At 42.3% G+C, this 17,435-nt stretch overlaps 2 protein-coding genes across 50 annotated transcripts in view; one reads left to right on the forward strand and one right to left on the reverse strand.

Moving 5' to 3' along the window:
• NRCAM (neuronal cell adhesion molecule) overlaps positions 1-17,435 on the reverse strand; it is a 314,922-nt gene that overhangs the window by 189,761 nt on the left and 107,726 nt on the right. The window lies entirely within an intron of this gene.
• LOC134810632 (uncharacterized) lies at positions 5,201-6,620 on the forward strand. Its single transcript, XM_063815949.1, is given in 2 exon segments — positions 5,201-5,218; positions 5,220-6,620. Coding segments are annotated over 2 exon segments (1,419 nt in total).

The raw sequence follows: 17,435 nt of genomic DNA on the forward strand, positions 1-17,435 counted from the left end.
CCAAGTCCATTTGCCCCATGACAATTTAGCTGAGGAACATGGCCATCAGATCACAGTCCCACCTGAGATGAGAAAGCCAACATGGGGGCATGGCCCACTGGACAGCGTGTGCCTGTGAGCAACCAGACACACCAAGGAGGGAACAGGCTACCAAACATCACCCTCCCACTTGATTTCTTCAGATGATTTACAAATAGAAATAAAATAGTATCTAGTAGTCAAGCAGTAATAAAATGGTATGCCCTGATATATCTAATATTTTAGATAAGATGAGAAATGAGAACTAAAGAGACAAATTAGCAAACAGGAAATGTTGGCCATTTTGCTCTTTATATTATATTAAGACAGGGTTATGTAATAAAAGGTAGCATTTGTTGAACCCTTCTATCACTGTTTTAGGCATATTTACATCCATTAATTAACAATCTTTATAATAACACTGATATATTTCCAACTACTATTGCCATTTTACAGAAGAGGACACTGAAGGTCAGAGAAGTAACTTGCCTCAAGCCACAGAGCAAGAAAATTATGGAGCTGGAATTTGTTAGTATATGTAGTGTTAGTGCACTCTCTTTCAAACCACAGATATTGTCACATAAGAATTTGTATTAAATCTCATGTTGACCATGCCACACAAATCATAATCATAGGCTTATTAAAGCAATAAATGCTTCTGCCACTGATGTATTTTCCTTTACAGAACACATAACAGATTCCCTATATTATTCCTCATAAAATAAAAAATAAAGAGAAGATAAGAGAGTGGAAACTTCCCTTCCAATTCCTCACCTGGCTGGTTCATGTCCTGTGGATCTGTTCCACCTGCTTTTTTTTTTTTTTTTTTTTTTTTTTTTCTTCAGTTTTCACTGCAAAGACAAGTGGCTGGCTGGCTGGCTGCCAACTAAGGGAGAGTAATTTGAAGAATGCTTGGGAGATCTCAGATTCAACTATTTTGATCTCTCTTCTATTCCTTAGATGCAGAAAATGCCTACCTGCTAATCTCACACAGAAGTCCCCAAAGACATATGTCCTTAGAGCTAATTCCAGGGTACTGAAGTGAAAAATGCTTTTTATTGGCTTTCAGATGTATTTTTCTTCCAGCTGAACCACAGAAATCTTACTGTTGCTATAAACTGAACAGTGTCCTCTCGTATCTCAAATTACATTCCTGGGAGAGATTCTAGCTCACACATAGGACAGATCCATCACTCTATTAACTATCTACTGTTTCCCTCTGTTGCTTAATTCTTTTTTCCCCTCTATTTCTATTTTCCACAGTCAGTAGAAAGCACTACCATTGATGGGGATTACTATAAAGAACAAAAGAATATTTTCAATTACCTATCTTTAAAACAAGACACTACTTCTGAAAATGCCTCTCTCCTATTTGATTTGAAATGACCTTACACATAAATGGACGTCCAGAGCCCCATTTTATTCTGGTCTATATAAATTGTTAGTTGTCCATGACCCCTGCTTCATTCAAGTGACCTTTCTTCTAATTCAGGATTTTGCTGACCTTATTTTCTATAATTACTCATATTTAAGAGGTTGTCTAATACCATCCAACTCATTTACATAACTGAGGCAGGCAAATCCAGGACAGGACCTTAAGCTTCTTCTACAAGTCCAGTGCCCCTTCCCGGCTGTCTAATCCAATTTGATGCTTTTTCTGATAGAGCTTCTGTTATTCGGTATGTTTGCATCCATTTGTATGCACCCAGAAGAATGGAAGCAGTGTTTACAAAAATAAAATGATAAAAAGCACAGAAATTTTTTAAAAGAATGAAAACCAGAGCGATTAGCTGATTTAACATTATCTGTAGGAATTAACAACTAAAACGACTTGCCTTTCAAACAACATTATGAATTTTTTTAAATCATGGGTATTGATTACGAATATGTTAAAAGTTAAAAGGTTCTCCTGATTTTCTTTCACTACCCTCAGTATTGTGCCAGCCAAGAATATAGTTTTCCAGATTCTTCTAGGGTTCACTAGAAACTTTAAAATGTTCTAAAAGATTTTATCTGAGGAAACCCAACCTAATTCTATAGAGATCTACTAAACCTAAGCTCTCTCTTCATCCTCACACATTTCAAAAATTTTCCACACACATTGTAAAATTCATGTAAACAACTGAATGTAAAAATTATTTTTAGGTAAAATATAACTTTCATATCTCTTAAGTAATAACAATAAATAATTACAAGTAAATAACTACAGTTAAATAGATCCTTTTTGAATTAAAAGATAATTTTAATTAAGATAACTAGATAAGATAGAAAATTCTTAAGAGTTCTTCCAATAAGTTATTGATAAGAGCAAGTAATAGTAAAAATAAATGTATTTTGCATTATAGTGAAAAACTGGTTAACACAGCCTGGCATGGTGGTTTATGCCTGTAATCCCAGCACTTTAGGAGGCTGAGGAGGATGAATCACTTGAGGCCAGGAATTCAAGACCAGCTGGCCAACATGGTGAAACCCCATCTCTACTAAAAACAGAAAAATTAGCTGGGCTGGGGACCCACACCTGTAATCCCAGCTACTCAGGTAGGTAAGGTGGGAGAATCGCTTGAACCTGGGAGGCGGAGGTTGCAGTGAGCTGAGACTGTGCCACTGCACTCCAGCCTGGGTGACAAAATGAGACTTCATCTCAGAAAAAAAAAAAAAAAAAAAAAACCACAGCTACCCTCTTTGGGTCCCCTCCCTTTGTATAGGAGCTCTGTTTTCACTCTATTAAATCTTGCAACTGCACACTCTTCTGGTCCATGTTTGTTACGGCTCGAGCTGAGCTTTTGCTCGCCATCCACCACTGCTGTTTGCCACCGTTGCAGACCCACTGCTGACTTCCATCCCGCTGGATCTGGCAGGGTGTCTGCTGTGCTCCTGATCCAGCGAGGGGCCCATTGCCACTCCCAATCGGGCTAAAGGCTTGCCATTGTTCCTGCATGGCTAAGTGCCCAGGTTCATCCTAACTGAGCTGAACACTAGTCACTGGGTTCCACAGTTCTCTTCCATGACCCACGGCTTTTAATAGAGCTATAACACTCATCGCAAGGCCCAAGATTCCATTCCTTGGAATCTGTGAGGCCAAGAACCCTAGGTCAGAGAACACGAAGCTTGCCACCATCTTGGAAGCAGCCTGCCACCATCTGGGAAGTGGCCTGCCACCATCTTGGAAGCCGCCCGCCACCATCTTGGGAGCTCTGGGAGCAAGGACCTCCCCGCAACCCAGTAACATTTAGCGACCACGAAGGGACCTCCAAAGCGGTAATATTGGACCACTTTCACTTGCTATTCTGTCCTATCCTTCCTTAGAATTGGAGGAAAATACCGGGCACCTGTCGGCCGGTTAAAAACGATTAGCGTGGCCTCCGGACTTAAGACTCAGGTGTGAGGCTATCTGGGGAAGGGCTTTCTAACAACCCCCAACCCTTCTGGGTTGGGAATGTTGGTCTGCCTGGAGCCAGCTTCCACTTTCAATTTTCCTGGGGAAGCCAAGGGCCGACTAGAGGCAGAAAGCTGTTGTCCCAAATTCCCGGCAGTAGCCGGTTGAGATCATGGCGCAGCCAGAAGTCTCTACTCAACAGTCACCCATGCATGTGCCCCTACCTTTCCTTCTGACCCATACCTCCTGGGTCCTAACCATGACTTTCTTAAAAGGGTAGCCCCAAAATTCTCCTTACCTCTGAATCTACTTCCTCTGATCCCTGCCTCCTAGGTGCTAATGGTTCAGACTTTCATTTCCTCTAGCAAGTTGTATCTCCAAAGGGATATAAGGAAGCTCTACACTGTATCCTTAGGCATCTAGGCTCTAAACCCAGGGAGTCTTGTCCCTGATGTCCCTACCGATTTAGGTATACAGCTCTCCACATGGGCAGTTATGTGGGACCCATTCCCCACCACCCTTGCCAGGGGCCCAAGTTTGTAAATGGCTAAGAGAGGAAAGAGAGAGAGAGAGACAGAGTGAGACACAGAGAGAGGGAGAGACAGAGAGAGAGACAGGAGAGAGACACAGAGAGGAGAGAGACACAGAGAGGAGAAAGAGGCAGAGAGACAAAGAGGGAGTCAAAGAGAGAAAGAAAGAAAAAGAAATAGTAGAAAAAAAAGTGTGCCCTATTCCTTTAAAAGCCAGGGTAAATTTAAAAAACCTATACTTGATAATTGAAGGTCTTCTCCATGACCCTGTAACACTCTAATACTACCTTGTTCTCAGTGTAAACAAGGGTGTAGCCTGAAAACACTGAGACCGCTGACAACCCATAGCTTTCCTATAAAAAATCCTTAACCCAGTAACCCGCAGATGGCCCAAATGCATTCAATCTGTAGCGGCAACTGCTTTGCTAACAGAATAAAGTAGAAAAGTAACTTTTAGAGGAAACCTCATTGTGAGCACACCTCACCAGTTCAGAATTATTCTAAGTCAAAAAAGCAAAAAGGTAGCTTACTAACTCAAAAATCTTAAAGTATGGGGTTATTTTGTTAGAAAAAGGTAATTTAACACTAATCACTGATAATTCCCTTAACCCAGAAGATTTCCTAACAGGAGATTTAAATCTTAATTACCATACAAAGGTCTGACCAGACCTAGGAGGAACTCCCTTCAGTACAGGATGATAGATGGTTCCTCCCAGGTGAATGAGAAAAAAATCACAGTGGGTATTCAGTAATTGATAGGGAGACTCTTGTGGAAGCAGAGTTAGAAAAATTGCCTAATAATTGGTCTCCTCAAACCTGCGAGCTGTTTGCACTCAGCCAAGCCTTAAAGTACTTCTAGAATCAAAAAGATTATCTCAATCCTGACTCAAAAGGTTACCTACACCCTCTGTGAAACGAATTTACTTAAGAACTGTTTATGGGACTGCATCTTGATGGGGCAGCTGGGTTGTCATGAAATACTCAGGAATGCAGCCTAGCTCTAGGACTCACCCCTGAGCACAAAGGCAATGTTGGGCATGCTGGTAAAGGACCACTAGAATCCAGCAGTCCGAACCCCTTTCTTTGGGTTAAGAAAGGCGGGAAAACAGGCACAGGACTGCTACATTGGTAAGCGTAACTAATCCAATAAGCAGAGGTCCATGGGTGGTGACACACTCTGGAAAGGAATAAGCATTAGGACCATAGAGGACGCTCTACGACTAATGCTCGTCGGAAAATGAGTAGAGGTGCTGGCATCCCTATGTTCTTTTTTCAGATGGGAAATGTTCCCCCTCAAGGCAAAAACACCCCTAAGATGTATTCTGGACAATTGGGACCAATTTGACCCTCAGACTCTAAGAAAGAAACGACTTATATTCTTCTGCATTACCTCCTGGCCACAATATCCTCTTCAAGGGGGAGAAACCTGGCCTCCTGAGGGAAGTATAAATTATAACACTATCTTACAGCTAGACCTCTTTTGTAGAAAAGAAGGCAAATGGAGTGAAGTGCCATATGTACAAACTTTCTTTTCATTAAGAGACAACTCGCAATTATGTAAAAAGTGTGATTTATGCCCTACAGGAAGCTCTCAGAGTCTACCTCCCTACCCCGGCATCCCCCTGACTCCTTCTCCAACTAATAAGCAACCCCCTTCAACCCAAATGGTCCAAAAGGAGATAGACAAAGGGGTAAATAATGAACCAAAGAGTGCCAATATTCCCCGTTTATGCCCCCTCCAAGCAGTGGGAGGAGGAGAATTTGGCCCAGCCAGAGCGCATGTACCTTTTTCTCTCTCAGACTTGAAGCAAATTAAAATAGACCTAGGTAAATTCTCAGATAACCCTGATGGCTATATTGATGTTTTACAAGGGTTAGGACAATCCTTTGATCTGACATGGAGACATGTAATGTTACTGCTAAATCAGACACTAACCCCAAATGAGAGAAGTGCCACCATAACTGCAGCCCGAGAGTTTGGCGATCTCTGGTATCTCAGTCAGGTCAATGACAGGATGACAACAGAGGAAAGAGAACGATTGCCCACAGGCCAGCAGGAAGTTCCCAGTGTAGACCCTCACTGGGACACAGAATCAGAACACGGAGATAGGTGCCGCAGACATTTGCTAACTTGCATGCTAGAAGGACTAAGGAAAACTAGGAAAAAGCCCATGAATTATTCAATGATGTCCACTATAACACAGGGTAAGGAAGAAAATCCTACCGCCTTTCTGGAGAGACTAAGGGAGGCATTGAGAAAGCATACCTCTCTGTCACCTGACTCTATTGAAGGCCAACTAATCTTAAAGGATAAGTTTATCACTCAGTCAGCTACAGACATCAGAAAAAACTTCAAAAACTTAGAAACCCTATTGAACTTGGCAACCTTGGTTTTTCATAATAGAGATAAGGAGAAGCAGGCAGAACAAGACAAACGGGATTTTAAAAAGGCTACCGCTTTAGTTATGGCCCTCAGGCAAGCAGACTTTGGAGGCTCTGGAACACGGAAAGGCTGGGCAAATCCAATGCCTAATAGGGCTTGCTTCCAGTGTGGTCTACAAGGACACTTTAAAAAGACTGTCCAAATACTAATAAGCCACCCCCTCATCCATGCCCCTTATGTCAAAGGAATCAATGGAAGGCCCACTGCCCCAGGGGACAAAGGTCCTCTGAGTCAGAAGCCACTAACCAGATGATCCGGCAGCAGGACTGAGGGTGCCTGGGGCAAGCGCCAGCCCAACCCATCACCCTCACAGAGCCCCGGGTATGCTTGACCATTGAGGGCCAGGAGGTTAACTGTTTCCTGGACACTGGCTCGGCCTTCTCAGTCTTACTCTCCTGTCCCGGACAACTGTCTTCCACATCTGTCACTATCCGAGGGGTCCTAGGACAGCCAGTCACTTGATACTTCTCCCAGCCACTAAGTTGTGACTGGGGAACTTTACTCTTTCACATGCTTTTCTAATTATGCCTGAAAGCCCCACTCCCTTGTTAGGGAGAGACATTCTAGCAAAAGCAGGGGCCATTATACACCTGAACATAGGAGAAGGAACAACCGTTTGTGGTCCCTTGCTTGAGGAAGGAATTAATCCTGAAGTCTGGGCAACAGAAGGACAATATGGATGAGCAAAAAATGCCCATCCTGTTCAAATTAAACTAAAGGATTCTGTCCCCTTTCCCTACCAAAGGCGGTACCCCCTTAGACCCGAGGCCCAACAAAGACTCAATAAAATTAAGGACCTAAAAGCCCAAGGCTTAGTAAAACCATTCAATAGTCCCTCCAATACTCCAATTCTAGGAGTACAGAAACCCAATGGACAGTGGAGGTTAGTGCAAGATCTCAGGATTATCAGTGAGGCCGTTGTCCCTCTATACCCAGCTGTACCTAACCCTTATACTCTGCTTTCCCAAATACCATAGGAAGCAGAGTGGTTTATAATCCTGGACCTTAAGGATGCCTTTTTCTGCATCCCTGTACATCCTGACTCTCGATTCTTTTTTGCCTTTGAAGATCCTTCAAACCCAACGTCTCAACTCACCTGGACTGTTTTACCCCAAGGGTTCAGGGATAGCCCCCATCTATTTGGCCAGACATTAGCCCAAGACTTGAGCCAGTTCTCATACCTGGACACTCTTGTCCTTCAGTAAGTGAATGATTTACTTTCAGCTGCCCGTTCAGAAACCTTGTGCCATCAAGCCACCCGAGCACTCTTAAATTTCCTTGCCACCTGTGGCTACAAGGTTTCCAAACCAAAGCTCAACTCTGCTCAGAACAGGCTAAATACTTAGGGCTAAAATTATCCAAAGGCACCAGGGCCCTCAGTGAGGAACGTATCCAGCCCATACTGGCTTATCCTCATCCCAAAACCCTAAAGCAACTAAGAGGGTTCCTTGGCATACCAGGCTTCTGCCGAATATCGATTCCCAGGTACGGCGAAATAGCTAGGCCATTATATACACTAATTTAGGAAACTCAGAAAGCCAATACCCATTTAGTAAGATGGATACCTGAAGCAGAAGCGGCTTTCCAGGCCCTAATGAAGGCCCTAACCCAAGCCCCAGTGTTAATAAGCTTGCCAACGGGGCAAGACTTTCCTTTATATGTCACAGAAAAAACAGAAATAGCTCTAGGAGTCCTTACACAGGTCCAAGGGACAAGCCTGCAACCCATGGCATACCTGAGTAAGGAAACTGATGTAGTGGCAAAGGGTTGGCCTCATTGTTTACAGGTAGTGGCGGCAGTAGCAGTCTTAGTATCTGAAGCAGTTAAAGTAATACAGGAAAGAGATCTTACTGTGTGGACATCTCATGATGTGAATGGCATACTCACTGCTAAAGGAGACTTGTGGCTGTCAGACAACCATTTACTTAAATATCAGGCTCTACTGCTTGAAGGACCAGTGCTGCGACTGTGCACTTGTGCAACTCTTAACCCAGCCACATTTCTTCTAGACAATGAAGAAAAGATAGAACATAACTGTCAACAAGTAATTGTTCAAACCTACGCCACTCAAGGGGACCTTTTAGAGGTTCCCTTGACTGATCCCGACCTCAACTTGTATACTGATGGAAGTTCCTTCGTAGAAAAAGGGCTTCAAAAAGTGGGGTATGCAGTTGTCAGTGATAATGGAATACTTGAAAGTAATCCCCTCACTCCAGGAACTAGTGCTCAGCTGGCAGAACTAATAGCCCTCATTCAGGCAGTAGAATTAGGAGAAGGAAAAAGGGTAAATATATATACAGACTCTAAGTATGCTTACCTAGTCCTCCATGCCCATGCAGCAATATGGAGAGAAAGGGGATTCCTAACTTCCGAGGGAACACCTATCAAACATCAGGAAGCCATTAGGAGATTATTATTGGCGGTACAGAAACCTAAAGAGGTGGCAGTCTTACACTGCTGGGGTCATCAGAAAGGAAAGGAAAGGGAAATAGAAGGGAACTGCCAAGCGGACATTGAAGCAAAAAGAGCTGCAAGGCAGGACCCTCCATTAGAAATGCTTATAGAAGGACCCCTAGTATGTGGTAATCCCCTCTGGGAAACCAAGCCCCAGTACTCAAAAGAAGAAATAGAATGGGGAACCTCATGAGGACATAGTTTCCTCCCCTCAGGATGGCTAGCTACCAAAGAAGGAAAAATACTTTTGCCTGCAGCTAACCAATGGAAATTACTTAAAACCCTTCATCAAACCTTTCACTTAGGCATTGATAACACCCATTAGATGACCAAATCATTATTTACTAGACCAGGCCTTTTCAAAACTATCAAGCAGATATAGTCAGGGCCTGTAAAGTGTGCCAATGAAATAATCCCCTACACTACACACCATACATTTCAATCCCTGTATCTTTAACCTCCTTGTTAAGTTTGTCTGTTCCAGAATCAAAGCTGTAAAACTACACATCGTTCTTCAAATGGATCCCCAGAGGCAGTCCATGACTAAGATCTACCATGGACCCCTGGACTGGCCTGCTAGCCCATGCTCTGATGTTAATGACACCAAAGGCACCCCTCCTGAGGAAATCTCAACTGCACCACCCCTACTATGCCCCAATTCAGCAGGAAGCAGTTGGAGCGGTCATTGGCCAACCTCCCCAACAGCATTTGGGTTTTCCTGTTGAGAGGGGGTACTGAGAGACAGGACTAGCTGGATTTCCTAGGCCAACTAAGAATCCCTAAGCCTAGCTGGGAAGGTGACTGCAACCACCTTTAAACATGGGGCTTGCAACTTACCTCACACCCGACCAATCAGGTAGTAAAGAGAGCTCACTAAAATGCTAATTAGGCAAAAATAGGAGGTAAAGAAATAGCCAATCATCTATCGCCTGAGAGCACAGTGGGAGAGACAATGATCGGGATATAAACCCAGGCATTCGAGCTGGCAATGGCTATGCTCTTCGGGTCCCCTTCTTTTGCATGGGAGCTCTGTTTTCACTCTATTAAATCTTGCAACTGAAAAAAAACCCCTGCAAAAACCAAACCAAAATGAAAAACTGGTTAACACGTCTAATATTTCCATAACTCATTTTTTGCTGCTATGAAGAGTAATAGCACGTACTACTCTCCCAAAGTGAGCAATTAATAATAAAGTTCAATGAACTGTTTATACTCCATACTGACATTCTGTCCCATTAAATACCAATTCCCTAAGTATTTATTAAATGACCATTACATGAAATGTACCATTTTAGGAGCTATTGGGTATAGATAGAAATTTTATAGTGGGAGAAACCACAGGAATTATTTAGCTTATATTTCTTACTTCATAGTTGAGAAAAAAAGTACATAGAGACAATTGCCTAGTATGGGCAATAATGTCCTAACCTTATTTCCAAACAAAAATACATTTTAGAAATTAGGGCATCATTCTTGCTGCCTTTCATTATATGAAGTCAAGGATAAGGGGGAGGGAGAAGATAAGAAGGAAGGCTTGCTTCTGACTCTATCAATAGAATAGGATTCAACTCAATCTGTGGAAGTTTTACTGAAACAAATTAGCAGGATCTGATGAACAGAGGATAAAGAATGTGGGTCCCTGATAAATTCAATATTTTATAAAGAAATAGTGGAATGATGAAGTGAATTCAAATAGGAAAATTGATGGTTTTACTGTGTATATTATATATGGACATAAAAGAGGCCTGGAATGAGAACAGAAAGTCTGGGTTCCAGGTTCATCTTTGAACCTTAGTGAACTGTGTAATGCTGGCAAGTTACTCAACCCAGAAAGGTTCCTCAGTTATTCAGTAAGATGATTGTCTAGGTAATTACAAATATCAAATCTGGCAGTAAGTTCCCAAAATCCCATGGGAAGTGTTTTGTCTAGAAATAAGGAAAACCTATCTAAATATTAAAGCTGTTCAAAAATGGCAGGCATATCATTACAAAATAGTGTTTATAAGAGCAACTTCTACCTTGAGATTGATCTAAATATCCTCAAAATCTTGCTATGAACTCTTTGTGTCCTCCCCCCACATTCATATAGTGAAACCCTAATCTTCAATGTGATAGTATTCAGAGGAGCAGCCTTTGGGACATAACTAGGTCATGAGGGTGGAGTCTTCATGATGGGATTAATGGCCATGTAAGAAAAGACATGACAGAGGTGAGCTCTCCACCATATGAGGATACAGCAAGCTGGCCATCTGCAAACCAGGAACAGGGCCTTCACCAGGAACCCCACCAGCTGACATCTTGGTCTTGGACTCCCTACCTTCCAAAACTGTGAGAAATAAGTTTCTATTGTTTAAGCCACCCAGTCAATAGCACTTTGCTACAGCAGCCTGAGTGAATTAAGGCAGTCCAAAAGCTGTGTCATATCCTGCAAGCTGCGCAAGTCTAGCAGGCCTAGAACAATGGGTGTCTGTGGGGGAGCCCAGGAGTCGATGGCAGGGAGCAGATAAAAGCAAGCCATGCCAACTGCTGTGGGCTGTAGGAGCCTCTGATGGGCATTAAGCATGAGATGATCCAATTTTTATTTAGAAAGGTTTCTTCGATGGCTGTGTGGGGGACAGATTTGAGAAGTTGCTACGGAGACTAGCTGTGGTAGTTCAGGTAAGAAATTATGCAGGCTTCAAGGCAGGCAGTGGGGGTGGCGAGGAGACAAAGACTGTGGGATTTACTTAAGAGGCAGTGTCAACACAATTTAGGAGGAGTGGGAGGAATTTTGAGATATCACATCCAATCCGTTATTTTACGGATGACGAAACTTTGGGCTAGACAGATTAATTTTCTTGTTTAAGAATTGAAATTTAACTACTGGCAAGACTAAAATTATTTGAGTCTCCTGATTTCCAGGGCTCTTTTTCCTCCCTTTTTACATTTTAACATGTAAAAAAAAACATGCTTTTTTACATGTTAAAATGTTTTTGCACGTTGAAGTATATTATCCAGTATTAGCCATCTTCGTTATTAAACACTTCTGCATAGGCTATTCTGTCATCATGCATTACTCCATATTTCTACTCACTACATGGTTAATTAGCTGGTTAATTCCATTAGGCTAATTTAAGAAAATAATAATATACAGGTTTATTTTGAGACTTAAACATTCTTTTCTCCTACCTCCTACTCTATTGTAAATAGAGGACAAAAAGTGCTGGGTTTAATGTCACCTCTTACAGTGACGGTATTTTTCTGGCCAATATGCATGAGATTTGGGAAGATTAAGTGGCAGAAAACCTGGAGCCAGGGTACAGACAGACTCTCTAACATCTAGAGCATGCTGTCCAATCCAGTAATCACTAACCACAGGTGGCAATTAAGCCCGTGAAATGTGGCTGGTCTGTATTGAAACTGTATGAGTACATACATGTTTGGATTTTGAAGATTTAGTAGGAAAAAAGCAGAATATGAGCTACCTCATTAATTGTTTAATATTCATCATATGTTTAAATAACACTTTAGATTTATTGGGTTAAACAATAAACATTAAAATTAATTTCACCTATTTCTTTTTAATGTTTAAAAATATATCTACTAGAAAATTTAAAATTACATATGTGACTCATATTATATTTCTGTTTTTTTTTTTTTTTTTGAGACAGACTGTTGCTCTGTCGCCCAGGCTGGAGTGCAGTGGTGCAATCTCGGCTCACTGCAAGCACTGCCTCCCGGGTTCATGCCACTCTCCTGCCTCAGCCTCCCAGGTAGCTGGGACTACAGGCGCCTGCCACCATGCCTGGCTAATTTTTTGTATTTTTATAGAGATGGGATTTCACCGTGTTAGCCAGGATGGTCTCGATCTCCTGACCTTGTGATCCACCCGCCTCGGCCTCCCAAAGTGCTGGGATTATAGGCGTGAGCCACCGCGCCCGGCTTATATTTCTGTTAGACTGTGCTGCTGTAGAAATTTACAATGTATCTCAAGGAAGTAAGGCATTCATAAATAACATCACAGGGGCCAGGTGAGCAGTAAAAGAAGCTATGGAGATAAACTCTGTCTAGGCTAATCAGAATTTACCTAGGCTCCAATCCCTCAAAAGCAGAGAAAGAAAATCCCAATAAAATAAAGTCCTGGATTCCATTTCAAATTCAGAATGAGAACCATCCCCTGAGGATTTGATCCCCAAAAAAGTCCTTCTAAGGATGTATATATTCCTTAACTAATAATCCCTAAACCCTGCAATTCAGGAGTGGAAGTTGTATTTTCCTAACTCAAAGGGATCCAGGATATGCCTGATGAGGGGTTCCTTTAAGTGAGAATCTTTTGCCTATGAGGGCCTTGCAGAATGTTTTGAGCAGCTTCCAAAAAATGTGAGGAATGCCTCAAGGCTGGCTACACAAAGTGCTCTCCTTGGTCCTGAGACTTGTCTTTGGTTGAGCTCAGACTCTGTTCCCCAGCCAGTGAATTGAACCCCTCCACCTTAGCCCTGCCCTGCTTTATTTACTCTGCCTAAACCTGCCTCCTCTCCACCCCCATACTCTGTGCACATCCCAATCACTGCACTCACCATGTTCTAGGAGGGTATATTTATACATTCATCTGTCCCACAGGATGGAGCTCCTTGAGGCTAGGAACAGCATTCTGTATTCATCTTTGTGCCCCAAATACGCAGGTAAGAAGTAGGCACTCAAAAAATGAATAAATGTCTACGTAATACATATAACTGTGCTACTTTGTGATGTGTCGTATCTCCTTTGCTGGGCAGGGAATAAATTTGAGAAAAAGAGAGATTTAAGATGTGATTTTCTTGTGGGTAGAGATGTGCATGCATGTGTGTGTGAGTGAGTGAATATATGTGTGGGAGACACAGTGAAAAATTTCAGAGGAGGGGCAGAGCCAGGGCAAAGACCCAGAGTAGGTAACAACAAGGTATGTTCAGAGCTTGACAAGTTCTGTTAGGCTGAGCCTGGGGGTTGTGAGGGAGGAGTCAGAAATAAGCCTTATCTGCCAACTAAGGAGATTGGCTGTTATCCTTGGGCAGGGAACAGGAGCTTCAGAAAGATCTTATTTAGAGGACTGACAGGATAAAAGGAGTATTTTAGGGAACGGTGAGCTGCAGGAGAGGATCAAAGGCAAAAATAGCATTTAAAAAGTTACTAGGGTATTAAATGAGGGGGAAAGGCTCCCTGGGCTTGATTTTTGAGGCAGAGTTTGCAGAAAATAAGAATTGGGGCCGGGCATAGCAGCTCATGCCTATAATTCCAACACTTTGGGAGGCCGAGGCAAGTGGATCACTGGAGGTCAGGAGTTCGAGACTAGCCTGGCCAATATGGTGAAACTTTATCTCCACTAAAAATACAAAAAATAGCTGGGCCCTGTAGTCCCAGCCACTCGGGAGGCTGAGGCAGGAGAATCACTGGAAAACCCAGGAAATGGAGGTCGCAGTGAGACGAGATCGTGCCACTGCACTCTAGCCTGGGTGACAGAGTGAGACTCCATCTCAGGAAAAAAAAAAAAAAAAAAAGGAAGGAAAGTCTTTAGGGGCAGCCAAGGAATGTATGAGCTATCAGGATGGGGGGGAATGTATTGGCAAGACAGGATTTAGGGAAGTTTTGCTATGTGATGCGCTGTGTAAAATCTCTATGTACAAAAACCTAAGTATGATCGACATTATTTTTCCAAGGATTTCACAATTGGGCTGATGAGTAATAGAGTGTGACTACAGCCTAGAAACTGACCAAAGAGAGCACTGGTTTGCCAAGTTTTAGGTTGGTTGTATTGTTATTACTGCTCTGAGCCTCTCAGCAGTTTTGACTTCACTTATTTAAGTCACTATTCTTGTTACTGCTCTTTAAATTTGTGTAGTTATGAACTCTTTTTTTTTTTTTTGAAGACGGAGTCTCACTTTGTCACCCAGGCTGGAGTGCAGTGGCATGATCCCGGCTCACTGCAAGCTCCACATCCTGGGTTCACACCATTCTCCTGCCTCAGCCTCCCGAGCAGCTGGGACTACAGGCGCCTGCCACCACGCCCTGCTAATTTTTTGTATTTTTAGTAGAGACGGGGTTTCACCGTGTTAGCCAGGAAGGTCTTGATCTCCTGACCTTGTGATCCGCCCACCTCAGCCTCCCAAAGTGCTGGGATTACAGGCGTAAGCCACCATGCCTGGCTTAGTTATGAACTCTTAAATCTTGTTCTTAGTCAAGGAGCCAGCCTATTTTTAGATCTTATTTACTATAATGTGTATTTTATCTTTTTATTATTAAAAAGAACATTATTAATGGTTTGATACCACTTTTGAATAAATAGGAAGCACTCCCCCTCACAATATGACGTTTCTTACTGTGATATTTCTATTTCCCTGCTTTAAAGCACAATAGTCTCTGACCCATCTCCTTGTTTCCACCCTTATCCCTATACCGAGGTCACAGTGATCATTTAAAACAGAAACAGATTATACATACTGTTCAAAACCCTCTAATAGCATCACATAATATCCAAAATAAAATCTGAATTCCTTGTCATGGCTAAGAAGTTCTACATGATTGGGTTCTTTTCTATGTGATCAAAGGCATTCCCTACCTTTTCTCACATCGGTGATCATGCTTCACCCAAAATGGCTCCTTTAGTTCCCTGAATCTATCAAATTCTCTCCTGTCTCAGGGCCTTTACACCAGCTATTCCTTCCACTGGAGAGCCTTCCCTCAGATATACCTATGCTTCAATCCTCAACATTCAGGTTTCTGCTCAAATGTCACTTTCTCAAATGTTCCCTCTATACTCTCTGAAATGGCGTTCCTGCTTTCACCTCCATAACCTTACTCTGGTGTTTATTTATCATCTAAACTCACTGTTCAACCATCCTAAGATGCTCATGGTGATAGACATTATCAGTGGTCCTCTGGGATCCCCTTGGGACTCATCCTTCTGGGAACAGTGATGGCTTCCTTTTCTGTAAGTATCTGTGACTCTTTACTCATTGGGTTTTCCTGGAGTGCTCAGCCTAGGTGCGAGGATAGGCCTGAAGAACTAGGAGCTGACACATTGGCTGAGTTGATGCCTCAGTCAATGACCAATGGCAGTTTGTATATAAATATCCCAGCTGCCTTAACCACTTGGGTGGGACAATATTGAGACACATTCTAAACCACCTCCCGAAGCTTGCAGTAGGATTGGTTACCAGTTGCCCACAGTGGTTACCTTTCATTATTTCGCCCTGACTGGCTTGCTTTATTTTTTGTCTCACATACCCACTCCCCTGTTGGTGCCTCCAAAAAAAATTACTTGCACTCAAATGCTCATCTCAGAGTTTGTTTTGGGGATAACCCACCTTACCTTATTTTTTTTCTTTTTTTTCTTCTTCTTTCTTTCCTTCTATCTTTTTAAATGATTTAACATATTTGAAATCAGAATCAATTTCCAGTAGACAGCTTGTCATAATTCAGTTGGTAGCATCTTTCTTTTCACGATCTTACATAAATTTGGGTACTTGTTGATTGGGATCCCCAATAGTATATATGTTATATACACAACTTTGTCTGTTTCATTCTTAATTCTTGGGAATGTCCCCCATATGCTGAACAGTGCCTAGCACAGAATAGTTGCTTTATAAAAATATTTGATTGAATGTGGAATTGAGGGGTGCTACGATTTGAATATATTCCCCAAAGTTCATGTGTTGGAACCTAATCCCCAATGCAACACTGCTGACAGGTGGGACCTTAAAGAGGTAATTATGTGAATAGATTAGTGATATTATCTTGGGAGTGGGATTCTGATAAAGGGATGAGTTTGGCCCCCTTCCTCTCTCTTGCCCTTCTGCCTTCTGCCAGGGGATAACACAGAAAGAAGGCCTTTACCAGATGCAGGCCCCTTGACCTTGGACTTCCTAGGCTCCAAACCTGTAAGTCTTTGTTCTTTATAAATTACCCAGTCTCAGGTATTCTATTATAGCAACACAAAATGGTCTAAGAAAAGGCAATAGTATCACCTCTCTTCAACAGCCACAACTTACTCCCCAGAGAAATGGGTCATGGAGGTCCCTTACAGAATAGACTAGCTTCATCACCAAACTCTGGAGGGCCAGGAGGCAACACTGGTAGATGCAAGAAGCAACAGCACTATTGGACTGATTGGATCAGGGCTCTCTCCACTGAGTATAAAATTTGGGATAGGCTTTGGGATTGGAGAACCTAAAATGTCACATTTATTTCACTGTCTTTTTGACAACTCAGGAGAAGGAGGGCTGAACCCATGGAGGGAGATACTGGACTTACTGCTAAGATGACAGCCTTAAATAATTAACTAGAGATTTATTAAGATGAAACAAGAATTGTAACTCATGATTGTAGAGCAGGTCATATTGACCACTTTTTTTTTTTTTAAATAAGCTAGCTAAGGATATTTTTGAAACATGATGAAATATACATTTAACAAAAGAAAATATTTGTCTTTTTGCATTTCCAGTGCAAACACTGCAGTGCAATTATGTTGTTTGTACAGACCCATTAGTCATCCATAGCAAGGCTACTAAAAGACAATCTCACAGAATGCAGAGACATCTGTGCTGTTGCCCTGAGAGTGCCTTAGGGCCTTGGGGACCCCTCTCAAAGCAGAGATGAAAAG

This window comes from Pan troglodytes, chromosome 6, assembly GCF_028858775.2.
Source record: "Pan troglodytes isolate AG18354 chromosome 6, NHGRI_mPanTro3-v2.0_pri, whole genome shotgun sequence".
NCBI lineage: Eukaryota > Metazoa > Chordata > Mammalia > Primates > Hominidae > Pan > Pan troglodytes.